The 15,885-nt window shown below is 44.5% G+C and overlaps 1 protein-coding gene and 2 non-coding genes across 5 annotated transcripts; 1 reads left to right on the forward strand and 2 right to left on the reverse strand.

The window, feature by feature from the left end:
• The first annotated feature begins 2,630 nt into the window (after positions 1-2,630).
• On the forward strand, positions 2,631-15,005 carry LOC118565322 (alpha-N-acetylgalactosaminide alpha-2,6-sialyltransferase 3-like). 3 transcript variants are annotated; one of them, XM_036145542.1, is made up of 4 exons: positions 2,631-3,010; positions 9,841-10,250; positions 12,939-13,046; positions 14,437-15,005. In XM_036145542.1, the coding sequence occupies exons 1-4, from the start codon at positions 2,762-2,764 to the stop codon at positions 14,621-14,623; spliced, it is 954 nt and encodes a 317-aa protein (XP_036001435.1). In that variant the 5' UTR covers positions 2,631-2,761; the 3' UTR covers positions 14,624-15,005. The 3 variants fall into 3 exon arrangements, with proteins under 3 accessions (XP_036001435.1, XP_036001436.1, XP_036001437.1); XM_036145543.1 differs by having other exon boundaries at positions 2,904-3,010; positions 9,882-10,250; XM_036145544.1 differs by having other exon boundaries at positions 2,925-3,005.
• trnai-uau lies at positions 10,995-11,087 on the reverse strand. Its single transcript has 2 exons — positions 11,051-11,087; positions 10,995-11,030 (listed from the first exon to the last, which is right to left on the reverse strand). It is a non-coding gene; the product is annotated as a tRNA-Ile (tRNA).
• trnai-uau lies at positions 11,982-12,075 on the reverse strand. The gene is made up of 2 exons: positions 12,038-12,075; positions 11,982-12,017 (listed from the first exon to the last, which is right to left on the reverse strand). It is a non-coding gene; the product is annotated as a tRNA-Ile (tRNA).
• Positions 15,006-15,885: the final 880 nt, after the last annotated feature.

A 15,885-nucleotide genomic window follows, 5' to 3' on the forward strand; every position in this document is an offset into this window, starting at 1 on the left:
GTGAGGAAGGCCACTTCTGTCCTGGGCTGTACTCTGGACTCTGTGGAGGAAGTGGCTGAGAGGAGGGTGTTGTCCAAGTTCACATCCATCAAGGACAACACCTTCCACCCCCTGCACCAGACTGTAGAGGAGCTGAGCAGCTTCTTTAGTGACAGACTTAGACATCCTGTTTGTAAAAAGGAGCGCTACCGCAGGTCATTCATTCCTGCTGCTATCAGATTTTACAATGCTGCACTGTAACTATGACCATAACTGTAATAATAAATGTGCAATAACCAAGGTGCAATAATTTATTTAATACACTGTCCTACAACCCGTGCAATAATCCTGATGTAGTGACTTCTGCTGCTATCAACAGCTGAACATAAGTCAGCACACATGTATGTGTGTATGTACAAATGTATACAATGTATATGCACATAAATACGCGTAGGTACGTATGTATGTAGGCGCATAGATATATGTATATATTTAAGTATATAGATATGTTTATATATATATATATATATATATATATATATATATATATATATATATATATATATATATATATATATATATATAGACCACTAAGAATGTAAATGAGACATCATATGCCCATTCCTATTTTTCTTTTTTGTATTTTTTGGTATTCTTTTTGATCCATTGTATATATGAAGATTCACTGTATATAACTGAATGCACCTTCCCTACTCTGCACCTTCTTGTATGAGCCGATGTGAATTTCTCCATTGTGAGATCAATAAAGACTATCTTATCTTATCTTATCTTATCTTATCTTATCTTATATGTCAGAAAAAGATGAGCAGCCTGCCTCAATGGTTCAATCACATCTACTTCCTGTGCAAATACAAGAAGATGTATGTACCGAAATGCATAAACAAAATGAAATCACAACCCTTGTACAACAGCAACTTTTACTGTCTTTACCCACTCGTGAGATTCCAGTATTTGATGGGGATCCCCTCCAGTATGGAAACTTCATCAGAGCCTTTGAACATGGAGTGGAATACAAAGCTAATAAAGCAGATGCTCTGTATTTTCTGGAGCAATTCACAAAGGGTCAGCCCAGAGAATTAGTGATGGAGGAGTTGCCAGTATATGACTCCTGACAGTGGTTATCTACTGGCTAAAAAGCTTTTGCATGAACACTTTGGAAATCTCGGCTCTGATGGCTGGTTTGATTACTCTCTTTAAACACCTGCTCTGCTCCATCCCGCCTGCAATTATCTCTTACTGGTTTCACCTGGTCCCACCTCCATATAATCCCGGTTCAGTCCAGCCATCAGGGCCAGATCATCTGCTCTAGTTTCTCGGTGAGTCTGATCCAGCATTCAAGTTGCCTGTGGATCATTTTCTGATTTGTTTCCAGCGTTCTGAGCCATCCTGTTTCCTGCTACCTGTTTACAGGACCTGATTCTGTGCCTGGACTAGTTGAGCTCGCTGTTGCTAGTTTATCCTTTAAGTCTTTTCATTTTTGACCCTGGACTGTTTTTGGATTATGGATTCTTGTTTTTTCCCTTTGTTTGATTCTCTGCCAGTATCATGTTTTTCTGGTTCCTGTTTCCCTGTCTGTCAGAAAATAAATTATCTTTATCGGCACACCTTTTGTCTGGCCTGCATATTTGGTCCATACTCTGAACCGTTACACATTTGGACTTCTTTTAACGTTGCACGATGCACTTTAAAATACTCAAGTATTTTTGCCTTACTTGAGTTACAACTCAAGTAGGCAAATTAGTGGGCCTACAAATACACCGAGGAAAGAATTAATGAATCATGTTCTTTGCCGCAAGATTTGTTCCTCTTCTGGTTAGGACACACGCGGTCCTGCTACAAAAGGCTCAAGCCTCACAGGAGGATTAGCCCCGGACAGGTCAGGTCTGTCCAGGACACCAAGGGTTTTTGTGATTTGCAGAGAGAAGTGAATGGCCAGTCCAGACAGTGACTGACAGTACTGGAATGAGCTGGCTGTCTTTCGGCTAAAAAGCTTTTGCATGGAAATCTCGGCTCTGATGGCTGGTTTGATTACTCTCTTTAAACACCTGCTCTGCTCCATCCCGCCTGCAATTATCTCTTACTGGTTTCACCTGGTCCCACCTCCATATAATCCCGGTTCAGTCCAGCCATCAGGGCCAGATCATCTGCTCTAGTTTCTCGGTGAGTCTGATCCAGCATTCAAGTTGCCTGTGGATCATTTTCTGATTTGTTTCCAGCGTTCTGAGCCATCCTGTTTCCTGCTACCTGTTTACAGGACCTGATTCTGTGCCTGGACTAGTTGAGCTCGCTGTTGCTAGTTTATCCTTTAAGTCTTTTCATTTTTGACCCTGGACTGTTTTTGGATTATGGATTCTTGTTTTTTCCCTTTGTTTGATTCTCTGCCAGTATCATGTTTTCTGGTTCCTGTTTCCCTGTCTGTCAGAAAATAAATTATCTTTTATCGGCACACCTTTTGTCTGGCTGAATATTTGGTCCATACTCTGAACCGTTACACATTTGGATTCTTTTAAAGTTGCAAGATGCAACTTTAAAAATACTCAAGTATTTTGCCTACTTGAGTTACAACTCAAGTAGGCAAAATAGTGGGCATACAAATACACCGAGAAAAGAATAATGAATCTGTTCTTTGCCGCAAGATAACAGGACCAACGGAGGAGGATCCCGTATTTCATCAACACGGGCTAAACTTTTTTTGTTATAAAACGCCTAATCGATATATTTCGAAGACGTATTTATCACTTCTTCTTTGAAGTTATCCCAAATGAGAACCCTCTGTTATTGCGACATGTGTACAGATGGATGTAGGACTGGGGGAGCAGCTTTCAGACATACGCTGCTGTTTCTCGATGTTTCACCGAAGCAGATGTTGTGCCGGTGGCTCTGCTTGCTCAGCCTGAGCCTTTTGTTCCTCTTCTGGTTAGGACTCTTCGTCACACGCGGTCCTTTACCCGCTACAAAAGGCTCAAGCCTCTGGGGCTACAGGAGGATTAGCCCGGACCGGACAGGTCAGGTGAGGGAGCTGAGGATCCAGGACACCAAGGCTCACATAAAACGTTTTTGTGATTTGCAGCTGTCATGTTTGCCTTGAGATGTCGGGCCCACATGCAGAAACACACTCGGTAACGACAGGTAAGTTTAAAAGGTTTATTGTTTACACAGGCGAGAATGCTAGGCGGCGAAGCTAATCTGCGGGCTGGAAGATACTCGGGCAGGAACTCGGGCGGCGGGGACCAGGTCGATCTAGAGGTAAGGGGAGAACGTTAATTCTGGGAAGGGAAAGCCCCAAGGAAAGTATTCAGGGGAACGTAAGCTTACCACGAGATGCAAGAAACCCGACCGGGGAGGACGGCAGTGTGGACTCAGCTGAATGTTGGTCGTAGGTGTCCGGGCGGCTGGGAGCGGGGCGAGAGGTCCGAGCAGCACCAGAGGATTCAGGACAGCGGATGGAACCTGGGAATCGTCGGGAGTGCGTCTCGTCCGAGAAGCAAGGCTCCACTCAAGATGAACGGGGAAATCCCAAGAGGCAGCACGAGTAGGACTGAGGAGCTCGAAGGAGGACGAAGGAGCACGAGGAGGTACCTGGGAGACACAAAGGGTAGCGGTTTAACGAGGGAGCAAAGTCTAATGGCGTGAGGTCGAGGCTGGTAGGCATACCACAACGGTAACACTCAGGCATCCACCCGCTGTCCGAGTGCAGATCTTATAGTGCAGCTCCGGTGCTGCTGACGAGCTGCAGGTGCGCCTACTCCGCCCACCAGCCAACCGCGAACACCTGTGGACGAAGCAAAGATGGCAACAGGCTGCCTGGCCCTGCCAGCTGAGTCCTGACACCACCCCCCCCTCAAGGGTCGCCACCTGGCGGCCCAGAGGAGGACGTAGACGGACGAGAGGAGAGAAATGAGTCAATGAATGAGCGGTCCGGGATGGCGGAGCCCGGGATCCAGGACCGATCCTCGGGACCGCGGCCCACCCAGTCGACGAGATACTGGAACCCCTTACCTCGTCGACGGGAGGCCACGATCCGTTGGATCTGACGTCCATGATGGTCCTGGGAGGGTGGTGGGGGTTCGGCCGGAGGGCACAAGGGGCTGGAGTTGACTGGCTTGATCTGAGAGACATGGAACGTGGGATGAACTCGGGAGTGGGATGGGAGGCGGAGACGGACAGTCGTGGGGCTGGGTATGGAGGTTATCTCGTAGGGGCCCGTGAATCGTGGGGACAGTTTGCGTGAGGCTGCTCGGGAGGGGAGGTCACGGGTGGAGAGCCAGACTTGTTGACCTGGTTGATAACTCGGGGCTGGGATGCGTTTACGGTCGGCGAACCTGCGATTATTCTCGGCGGTGTCCTTTAAGGCCTGGATGGTTTGGGACCAGTAACGTTTGCAGCGGTCGATGTGGTCCTTTACTGAGGGTACGGCGATCTGTCTGCTGTCATCGGGGAGTAGTGGTGGCTGGTAACCCAGAGAGACCTCGAAGGGGGACATTCCGGTTGCGGCGGAGACATGGCTGTTGTGCGCATATTCTACCCAGGGTAGATATTTGCTCCAGTCAGATGGGTTCTGTGAGGTGAGGCAGCGTAGGGCGGTCTCCAGCTCCTGGTTCAAACGTTCTGTCTGACCGTTGGTCTGCGGGTGGTAGCCCGAGGTTAGGGTATACCGGGCCCCCAGGGCCACGGCAAACTCCTTCCATACCCGCGATATGAATTGGGGACCACGGTCAGACAGAACCTCCTGTGGGATTCCGTGTAGGCGGAATACATGTTTGACCAGGAGCTGGGCCGTTTGAAGGTAGTTTTCTGAGGGGTATGAGATGACAGGCCTTGGAAAAACGGTCGATTACTGTTAAAATGACTGTCATACCTTGAGACGAGGGAAGCCCGGTAACAAAGTCCAAGGCGATATGGGACCAGGGGCGCTCTGGGACAGGCAGAGGCTGAAGGAGACCCGCAGGTGGCCGGTTTGAGGGTTTGCTTTGAGCGCACACGGGACACGAGAGAACAAAATCCTTGACGTCTTGGGACATGGAGGGCCACCAGAACCGCCGGGACAAAAAGGAACGGGTTCGACGAATGCCTGGGTGAGCCGAGAATTTCTCTGAATGAGCCCACTGTAGTACTCGGGTACGAGCTGAGGAGGGGACATAGGTTCGGTTGGGGGGGCCGGTTCCAGGGTCTGGATCTGTGAACTGGGCCTGGGAGATTACGTCCTGGATCTCCCACTGGAGGGCTCCAAAAACACAAGACGGAGGGATTATTGTTGCAGGTTCCTTTTCTGCGTCGGGAGGTGAATAGAGGCGGGACAGAGCGTCTGGCTTCTGATTCTTCGAACCGGGGCGGTAGGAGATGGATAAATTAAACCGGGAGAAAAAAAGGGACCAACGGGCTTGTCTGGGGTTTAGTCTTTTAGCTGTCTGAATGTAAGCCAGATTTTTATGGTCAGTCCAGATGAGGACGGGCTGCTCGGACCCCTCAAGCCAATGGCGCCATTCCTCCAGGGCAAGTTTGATTGCGAGCAGCTCTCTGTCGCCCACATCATAATTTCGTTCAGCGGGAGACAGCCGTCGAGAGAAGAAAGCACAGGGGTGCAGTTTGTGATCCTGGTCCGAGCTCTGGGAAAGAACCGCGCCCACTCCTGTGTCCGAGGCGTCGATCTCGACCACAAACTGTTTCTTTGGATCGGGGTGGATAAGGATTGGTGCTTGGGAGAACCTTCTCTTGAGGTCTATGAATGCCGTATTCGCTTGCGGGTTCCAGGAGAAAGGTATCTTGACCGACGTGAGGGCGTGGAGAGGGGCGGCGATCTGGCTGTAACCCCGGATGAACCGACGATAAAAGTTGGCGAAGCCCAGGAAACGTTGAAGCTCCTTCCGGGTCTCGGGGACCGGCCAGTCGAGGACCGCCTTGATCTTCTCGGGGTCAGATCGAACTTTTCCCCCCTCCAGAATGAGGCCGAGGAAGGACACAGAGGGTTTGTGGAACTCACATTTTTCAGCCTTGACGAATAGCTTGTTCTCGAGCAGGCGTTGCAGGACCAGCCGAACATGACGCTGATGTTCTGTGGGATTGTTGGAATAAATGAGTATATCGTCAAGGTAAACAAAGACGAACACATTGAGGAAGTCTCGGAGGACGTCGTTGACCAGAGCCTGGAATACTGCTGGGGCGTTACAAAGGCCGAACGGCATGACTTGGTACTCAAAGTGGCCCAGTGGAGTCTTGAAAGCTGTCTTCCATTCATCTCCCCGGCGGATCCGCACCAGGTGGTAAGCATTATGTAAGTCTAACTTAGTAAAGACCGTGGCTGACTGGACCGGTTCTAGGGCTGAGGAAAGGAGTGGGAGAGGATACTTATTCTTTACTGTGATGGCGTTTAACCCTCGATAATCGATACAGGGGCGTAAGGAACCGTCCTTCTTGGACACGAAGAAAAACCCTGCTCCTAAAGGGGAAGACGAGGTTCTGATCAGCCCGGCTGCTAACGACTCTTTAATATATTTCTCCAGGGCCTGGCGCTCGGCCTGGGAGATATTATAAAGGCGACTAGCCGGCAGCGGGGCACCTGGTAAAAGGTCTATAGCGCAGTCGTATGGCCGATGCGGCGGCAAGGAGCAAGCTTGGGTCTTATTGAAGACCTGCCTTAAGTCATGATAACACTCGGGTACCAACTTTAAGAGCTCAGGATCTACCTGACTAAGTGGTTTTGCGGGAGTCTGACACGAAGGCACCGCAGACTGTAAGCAGACGGCGTGACAGTTGGACGACCAGGTCTCAACTCGCCGCTCTGCCCAATTTAGATGTGGGTTATGCTGCTGTAACCAGGGGAAACCTAAAACCAAGGGCGCGTGCTTAACGGGGAACACAAAAAAGACCAGCCGTTCTCTATGGTTCCCAGAAACGACCAACTCTAATGGCGTGGTTCTATGGGTAATCTTGGGCAGAACTCCAACATAGAGTGCTGAAACTTGGAGTGGAGAGGTAAGTGGGACGGTCTCAAAACCAGCCCGTTGAACAAAAGCTTGATCAATTAAATTAAAATCGCACCCTGAATCAACCAGAGCGGAAAACGAAAAAGTGTCTCGGAAAGAGACAATCGCAGCCCTTAAACAAAGTCGCGGAGGAGAAGTTAGTGTTTGTTTGGACTGGTCCGCCGGTCCCTCCGGAATGACCGACGGACCTACTCTTTTGGCCGCTCTGGACAGTTCTTAATAAAATGAGCGGCAGAGGCACAATACAAACACAGCTTGGAAGTCATCCGCTTCTCCCTTTCATCAGGGGTTAACCGAACCCGGCCCAACTGCATGGGCTCCGGAGGGGGAAGCGGTGACTCAACCGGTTTAGGAAAGCTTCGCTCGGGAGGAGGCGGCCGGGAAGCGAGCGGACCCACGGGTCGGTTCCTGGACCGAACCCGGAGACGGTTATCAATTCGGATAGCTAAAGCGATAAACTCATTAAGAGTGGCAGGTTCCTCCTGACGCATCAACTCGTCCTTGAGGGACTCGTCTAGTGCTTGAAAAAACACGGATTTTAGCGCGCGCTGCTCCCATCCTGCCGCAGCGGCCACCGTGCGAAACTCAATAGCGAAGTCGGCGACGCGCCTGCCCCGCTGTCGGAGGGCTAAAAGTCGCCGAGAGTCCTGAACCTCATCAACTTCAGCCGCAAAAACTGTCTTAAACTCGGAAATAAACTCGTTAAAAGAGTAACCAAACTGCTGGCAATTAGGGAATCGGGTCTCTGCCCACTTAAGGGCTCGGCCGGTAAGCAGCCGTAAAATAAAAGAAATCTTCACGTCATCCTGGTCGAACAAGCGAGGGGAACGGTTAAAAACTAGGGCACATTGGAACAAAAATCCTCCGCAGTCACCACTGTCTCCGGAGAATTTCTCCGGAGCAGGGGAGGAGGCTTGGGGATCGGGCGGTGACGTCACCGGAAACACGACTGGCTCGGGAGCGGGAGTAGGAGGGGCTGGAGCGGCTGCCTGCTGGCTAGCATTTAGCATGGCCGTGAGTTGGTTAATTTGGCCGGCTAAACTCTGTATCTGGCCTTGCAGACCTACGACAGTGGATTCTAACCCACGGATCTGGTCTTGCTGGGCCGCTAGCGCCCCACCGAGTGTGCCTGCTGAGTCGCTTTGGCCTGAGTGTTCTTCTGTCATGTTTGCCTTGAGATGTCGGGCCCACATGCAGAAACACACTCGGTAACGACAGGTAAGTTTAAAAGGTTTATTGTTTACACAGGCGAGAATGCTAGGCGGCGAAGCTAATCTGCGGGCTGGAAGATACTCGGGCAGGAACTCGGGCGGCGGGGACCAGGTCGATCTAGAGGTAAGGGGAGAACGTTAATTCTGGGAAGGGAAAGCCCCAAGGAAAGTATTCAGGGGAACGTAAGCTTACCACGAGATGCAAGAAACCCGACCGGGGAGGACGGCAGTGTGGACTCAGCTGAATGTTGGTCGTAGGTGTCCGGGCGGCTGGGAGCGGGGCGAGAGGTCCGAGCAGCACCGGAGGATTCAGGACAGCGGATGGAACCTGGGAATCGTCGGGAGTGCGTCTCGTCCGAGAAGCAAGGCTCCACTCAAGATGAACGGGGAAATCCCAAGAGGCAGCACGAGTAGGACTGAGGAGCTCGAAGGAGGACGAAGGAGCACGAGGAGGTACCTGGGAGACACAAAGGGTAGCGGTTTAACGAGGGAGCAAAGTCTAATGGCGTGAGGTCGAGGCTGGTAGGCATACCACAACGGTAACACTCAGGCATCCACCCGCTGTCCGAGTGCAGATCTTATAGTGCAGCTCCGGTGCTGCTGACGAGCTGCAGGTGCGCCTACTCCGCCCACCAGCCAACCGCGAACACCTGTGGACGAAGCAAAGATGGCAACAGGCTGCCTGGCCCTGCCAGCTGAGTCCTGACAGCAGCGTCCCTCAAAACCAATCTGACAACTTTAAATTCATGCTGTAGGCTAAATAATCCACATTTCCTTCACTTTTCATGTCTGCTGCTGAAATAAGTGCGAAACAATATATCTTGATGTTGTGTAGTAAGTAAATATACTTTTATTTAATTGAAGGCTACAGTCAGCCACTCTTAAAAGTTAGGACTACTTTAAACAAAAAATTACTTTATGTAATGCTGCAAGTAGGCCGTTGTAAACAGTGTATTTGGATTAGATTGCAAAAGAAGAAAAAAAAAAAAAACATAGTCCTCTCCGCGCCTTCAGTTAATGTACGAGTATTAACCCAAGTTAGATTATGGAAAGCTTGAGAACAGTAGCTGTGTGCAGTTGAGATATTTTCCGGAAATCAAAGTAAATAACATTTATTCACATTTATGCTATACTTATGAGAAGAAATTTAAACAGGCGGTTCAAATAGATAAAATAAAACAATATTTTAGCTGTTGATGCTCTTTAGTTATGCTCTAAAACAGGGTCAAAAGTCAAGTCCACTGTTATTTTGTAGGTGGAAGGCTGGAATATTCTTGAAGTATGGCTTTTGAACATTGCAGGCTTTCTCCGGCATGATGCAAAAGATAATTGATTCAACTTCCTTCAAATTCAGTAGTTTACATAAATATATATTATTGACTTTCTGTTTTCCATGAGTTAAAATGCGATGTGATGCTGTAGCCTGACCAAAGAAGTGCACTGAGACGATAAGCAAGCACAGACATACCCCCTGCCCCCAAAAGTGGTTGCTGAGTCATAATATGAGTTAAAGACAAAAGAACATTTAAGACAGGAAGATTATGATTAAATGAGTCGCAGTTGCATTAGATCAATGCTAGATTTGATTTACTCATTCTGGCTGAGACATAACACATCTTTAAGCCTAATCTGTTTTGTCCTTGCAGTTTCTGGAAACTCACTGTAACCACTGTGCCTTGGTCTCCAGCTCCGGTCAGATGCTTGGTGCCGGCACGGGAGATGAAATCGACCAAACAGAATGCGTGATCCGTATGAACAACGCCCCCACCAGAGGTTTCGAGGAGGACGTCGGGAGCCGCACCGACGTCCGGGTCGTGTCTCACACCTCTGTTCCCCTGCTGGTTAAAAACGAGCGGTATTATTTCAAACAATCTGCAAACACGACGTACGTGATTTGGGGCCCCGAGAAGAATATGAAACAAGACGGAAAAGGAGTTACTTTCAATGCGCTCCTGAAGCTGGCCACCAAGTATCTGAAAGCAAAAATTTATATGGTGACCCGAGACAAGATTCAGTACTGTGACAACGTGTTTCAGAATGAAACAGGACTAAACAGGTATGGTTTGGGTGTAGTAGTGTCTCAGCTCAGTAAGCAACAACTTTAATTGTGCTAAAACTTGTGCAATAAAAGAGCTAAACATTGCAAATAACACATTATATTTACCACAGTTGCCAGTCAACTGTTTCTCTCTTGTAAAATGTAAACGAACAAAACTTAATTTTTTTAGTAGTGTGGAGATTCTATAGATAAAGTTAATAATGAAACAAAAAAAGCACTAGACGTTATGCTGCCTAATTTACTTATTTATAATTACTTGAAAATTTCCAAATTATTTCTTAAATAGTGCAGTCAAAAAACTACAGTTTATGTTCGCAGTTTAGTCCCATCATGAAACTGTTTTATCTTGAGGAAATAAGTAAACTGGAACTTATTTTATAATGATTAAACTATGAAAAATCAAGATTTTTATTTTAAGTACTATACCTCTGTGATATCTGTATTTCGGACCCCTGAACTGTTCTTTTTTTTCCAACTATATTTTTTTCAAACTCCAGTGTTTGTACGACTGAACAATCCCTGTCAACAAAAAGCTGCAGTTCCTAACATTTTTGCCAACAATGTATTGACTGATTTATTTTCATCAAAAGAAGAACATGTGTTTTGCCATCAGAAGCAAAATCTGCCTTTTTTTTAATGTGTGCTATGATCTCTTTGGTGCATGATTTCCATCTAAAGAGATCCAATTACTGTATAATGTTTTTGTCCATGTAATTACAAATTCTTCTCTTGAAGAAATTTTGCTACAGGTGAGGCTTGAACTCACAACCTCGGCATGACTCCACAGGTTACTGTCTTATAAGTACCACGCGCTGCCGATTGCGCCACTGGAGCCTGCCAGGCTTGTTTATGATATCTGCATACGTGACGCGACCTACCATGTCCCACTGTCCAGGTCAGGTTATCAAGGCTTTGAGACCCAACTAAATCTATTACAGATGTAGCCAGGCCAGAAGGCAAAGCCTCTCTATTATGACCTCACACGCAAGCTCCTACAGGCTTCCTCAATCCCCTTCCTCTTGGAAAAGCATACCAGTCAATGTGTTTTCCTGTATTTAGATCTTTGAATAACTCTTGGTCTGACCATGTTGGTCAGATCAATTTGTTATTGGAGACTTTACCAGGGGTCACATCTTCAGAAAACCTATTGTTCCTAGAATTGTAGGGATGTCCTATTACCCAGGATTAGCACAAATTAGGGCTGTTTTTATTGCTTGAGAAGAAGCCAGCTGGGATTTCAGACACGTGATCTGAATGCCTCCCAGAGAGAGACTGCAAGGCAGACCCAAAACTAGATCTTCTGACCCAGGGTTTCTTTTGGATTACCCATAATGAGAGGGATTTCTGAGTTTCCCTCCATGACTGGTTACTCCCTCCACCTCATCTTGACTAGACACAAGACACTGGTTGGATGGATAATGAGAGTGATCTTTTTCACTTCATTCTGAAGTCTAGAACTATTCTTTTTTTCAAACTCCAGTGTTTGTACGACTGAACAATCCCTGTCAACAAAAAGCTGCAGTTGCTAATTTTTTAGCCAACAATGTATTGACTGATTTATTTTCATCAAAAGAAGAACATGTAGTGCCCCACCAGAAGCAAAATCTGCCTATTTTTAATGTGTGCTATGATCTCCTTGGTGAAAGATTTCCAGCTAAAGAGATCCAATTACTGAATAATGTTTCTGTCCATGTAATTACTAATTCTTCTCTTGTTTTAAAGAAATCTTGCTCCAGGTGAGGCTTGAACTCACATCCTCGGCATGCCTTGGCAGGTTACTGTCTTATAAGTACTGCGCGCTGACCGATTGCGCCACTGGAGCCTGCCAGGCTTGTATATGATATCTGCATACGTGACGTGACCTACCATATCCCACTGTCCAGGTCAGGTTATCAAGGCTTTGAGACCAAACTAAATCTATTACAGATGTAGCCAGGCCAGAAGGCAAAGCCTCTCCATTATGACCTCACACGCAAGCTCCTACTGGCTTCCTCAATCCCCTTCCTCTTGACAAGACATTGTAGTAAATTTTGCATGATATCTGCTTACATGACGTGACCTACCATTTTCCCCTACAAGCTTCATCAATCTTCCTACTCTTGACAGGGCATAGCAATAAATGTGGTTTTCGTTCATTAACATTTATAAATAACTCTTGTTGGGACAAATTCTGGGATACACATTGGAAATAGGAAACTTTATCAGGGCTCCATTATTGCGCCATCACAAGCGAAATCTCCCTTTTTTTAATATATGCTATGAATTAGGTGGTGCAAGATTTCCAGCTAAAGAAATCTAATTCTAGGAAACTTTTTAGGAGATTGTGCCACTGAAGCCTGTAAGCCTGAGGTGCTTTGCCGCATGTCTGCCTCCTTCTCTCAAACCCCATTTCCTTTCATCCTGCTTTAAGAAAAATGATCCACTCTAAAATCCCACAAAAAGAATATGTCTTAAAAAAACATCAAGGACTACAAGTGTAGTATTGATAGGAAATTTCATGAAAATCTAAGTTTTCTAATATTAAACATTTTTGTGTAAAAGGGAAATTCATGATAAACCCTCAAACATGTTCCTGTTCACCTATTCAAATAATGTATAAACTAATTTACTGTAACTGGTGGCTTTCTAAGGGGGTTGTTAAATTATGCATCTATCAGAATTATTTTTTATGTTTCTTTTCCTTAGGATGAAAACGGGTGCCTTTCTCAGCACTGGATTTTTCAGTATGATCCTCGCTATGGACATGTGTGACAGCATCAGTATTTATGGAATGATTGATGATAACTACTGCAAGTGAGTTTATGATCTACAACAAAGCTCCATCATTTCAAGTGTAGCTCCCTCCAAAAAATGGTTTCCCTCTGTTAATGATTTGTAAAAAAGAAAAAAAAAAGAAAAAAAAAGGTTAAAAAATGTTTTTGTTATATGGAGACTAGGGTTTAATCACCTATTATTGGGTTACTTCTCATTTTAGCCCTGTACGGGGGCACTCATGTCATATTGCATATACTAAAATTCCCTTCTGAGCAATGGGAACCCACATCAAAAAGGTGTTTCATTTTGAGTTCTCTCTGTTTTCTAAGTAAACATGCTTGACAACATCACCGCCATATACTGTATAGTAATGTTTTACACCTAAGACAGTAAAAACATAGAAAATATAACAGAGTGAAAATTAAACACAATTTAAAGTATTGAAATGCATTTTCAGGTTTTATAATTTTATGCCAAAATACAGTTAAAATATGCTATTTACAGTCATTTAAAATAGGAAACTAAAATTATTCTGATCTTTACTTGAGGTGTACTTGTAATAAGTTTGACTATGACTATACTTAAATATCTTTAAATTGACTAGAGTTGTTATTGCATTATTCCCTAAGGTAATACATCACACAGACATCAAAATAAATATATAAATAATATGCTTTTCTTTTACCCCTTTTGTTCTTGGCATGGTGAAAATAAAATCTAAAATATATATTGGGTTGTCAGACTGCACATTCCAGTGGTTGTGGTTAAGGAAAAGCATTTGTGTTGTATATGTTTGCCCATTATTAATAGCAAGACCAAAATGATATTTTGGAGCAATTCAAACTAAGAAATGATGAAATTGTATTCAACCTTGGTGAACTTCTCTAAAACTGTACTTCAGAGATTTTTTCAGCTCTTTCACTAGTCTCCTCACGAATCATAGCGAAAAGTTAAACCTGTCCTCATCTAGCCTTGATTGTGTCTGTTACAGTTGTTTTGAACCATTTAACTATGCTCTGTCCATGAACACCTTCATCGGTAGAAAACTAGATGTTTTCTTGTTGCCATTTCCTGATATGTAAAGATCAACACACAAATGACCTTTTCTAGTTTGAAGAGTGAATAGGGAAAAAAATAGGCTTTTCTGTTGTTTCACCCCAGAAAAACCCAATCTTATTAATTACTCATGACAATCTCTTAACCATTCTGATCAAGGATGTTAAAAATTCTGTAGCTGCATTTATTTTACTGGAGCTGTTAGGGTTTTTCCACGGAATATGTTAAAAAATAAAAACAATTATTTCCCTACCTTTCTTTCTATTGAATAAATGTGCTCAAATTTGAGGTTGGACTTGTACTTTTTTCAATTTTAAATGAGGTTACTACTGTAAACCCTGTCCTAATTCTTGTGCTTTTTGCATCCTGACAGCCGAGCACATCACAGAGTAGTTCCTTACCATTACTACGAGCAGAAGAAGATCAGTGAATGCAAGATGTACACGTTCCACCAGAACAAAAAGCTCGCAGGACACCGCTACATCACTGAGAAGGCTATCTATGCCAAATGGGCAACACGCCACAAGATACAGTTTAAACATCCTGCATGGAGGCTCTGAGGAATGGCATCTTATATACTAAATATCCTGTCAACAGGTGATGGTGTTACAAAAGCAGGTGGAAGTTACTGTACTCAAGCTTTATGTTCTTGTTTCAACCAAACAGTTTTTACTTTTTATTATTTTTATGTGATGAAGGGCATTTAACTGGCAGCGTTCAGTGTCTGTCATTGATTATTTAGGTTGTGTTTACCCATATTTAAATGGATTCCAGTAAAGCCCAACAAAGCACAAAACTGAAACAGTTTATGTCACAGTTGGCTACCAATCATTCATTCATTTCCATCTTGTGTCTAAATTTTAAGACCTATTCTGCCCATTTTTTTTTTACCTGTTTATTCTTTAGACAAATACAACATGTACTTTTAAAGACATGAACCTGCAATTGTAAATAACATTTCTGTACAATGTTAGATAGAATATATTAGGTATAAATATTCAAGACATCAATGTTACAAATATGCAATTTAAAAGGCTTGATTATGTTCGTTGGCTTACGTCGTGTTCATACCAATAAATCTGTTTCACATTCTGCCAAATACCAACCAGAAAAGTAACATACAAAACATACAAAATGAGGTATGTAGAGAAAAAATATTAATACAGCCTCAGGGGTCTTTCAGATTAAGTGTCTATGCTGGCAGGCCATGTGACACATAGACTGAACATAGGTGGACTTCCTTTCCATAAATATGTGACTTTTAAGGTAATTGTTTGCACCATAACTTTTTAAAGACTTCATAGCAAAAGGGGTTGATTTATTTTTTTCTCATTTCACTTTGCCATCTTAAACAGTTTCATAAAATAGAATTAAAGTTCATAGTAAGTAAAAGTTAAATTGCAGGTTGAAATTGTTTTGAAATGAAAAACAGGCTGAAATCTTACTTTATTGATGTGCAAAGCTAGTAGAGACATATCCTAAAAGACTTGCCTGGCTCAATCCTTGGACTCCGAGTTGAGCAAAAATCCTAAACACACTTTCAGATTTCTATATGTAAAAAAAGGAATTTGAAACCCCACATATGCTTTTTAATTCCATTTTTATCTATTCACCGCATTGAGTTGGTCTGTCACTTAAAATACTAATAAAATACACTGTCATTAGAAGTTGTAAGGTAACAAAATGGGCCCCAAAACTTTTACAGAATACGACTAGTGAAAATGAAAGCTTCCATAAACTAGTGTTTATGTAAAATATTTTCTGTCTATTGCTTGCCTTTTTTAATGTCTCTGTGGTTAATTTTTTTCTTACTAAAAACAAC

Source organism: Fundulus heteroclitus, chromosome 13, assembly GCF_011125445.2.
Source record: "Fundulus heteroclitus isolate FHET01 chromosome 13, MU-UCD_Fhet_4.1, whole genome shotgun sequence".
Classification (NCBI taxonomy): Eukaryota; Metazoa; Chordata; class Actinopteri; order Cyprinodontiformes; family Fundulidae; genus Fundulus; species Fundulus heteroclitus.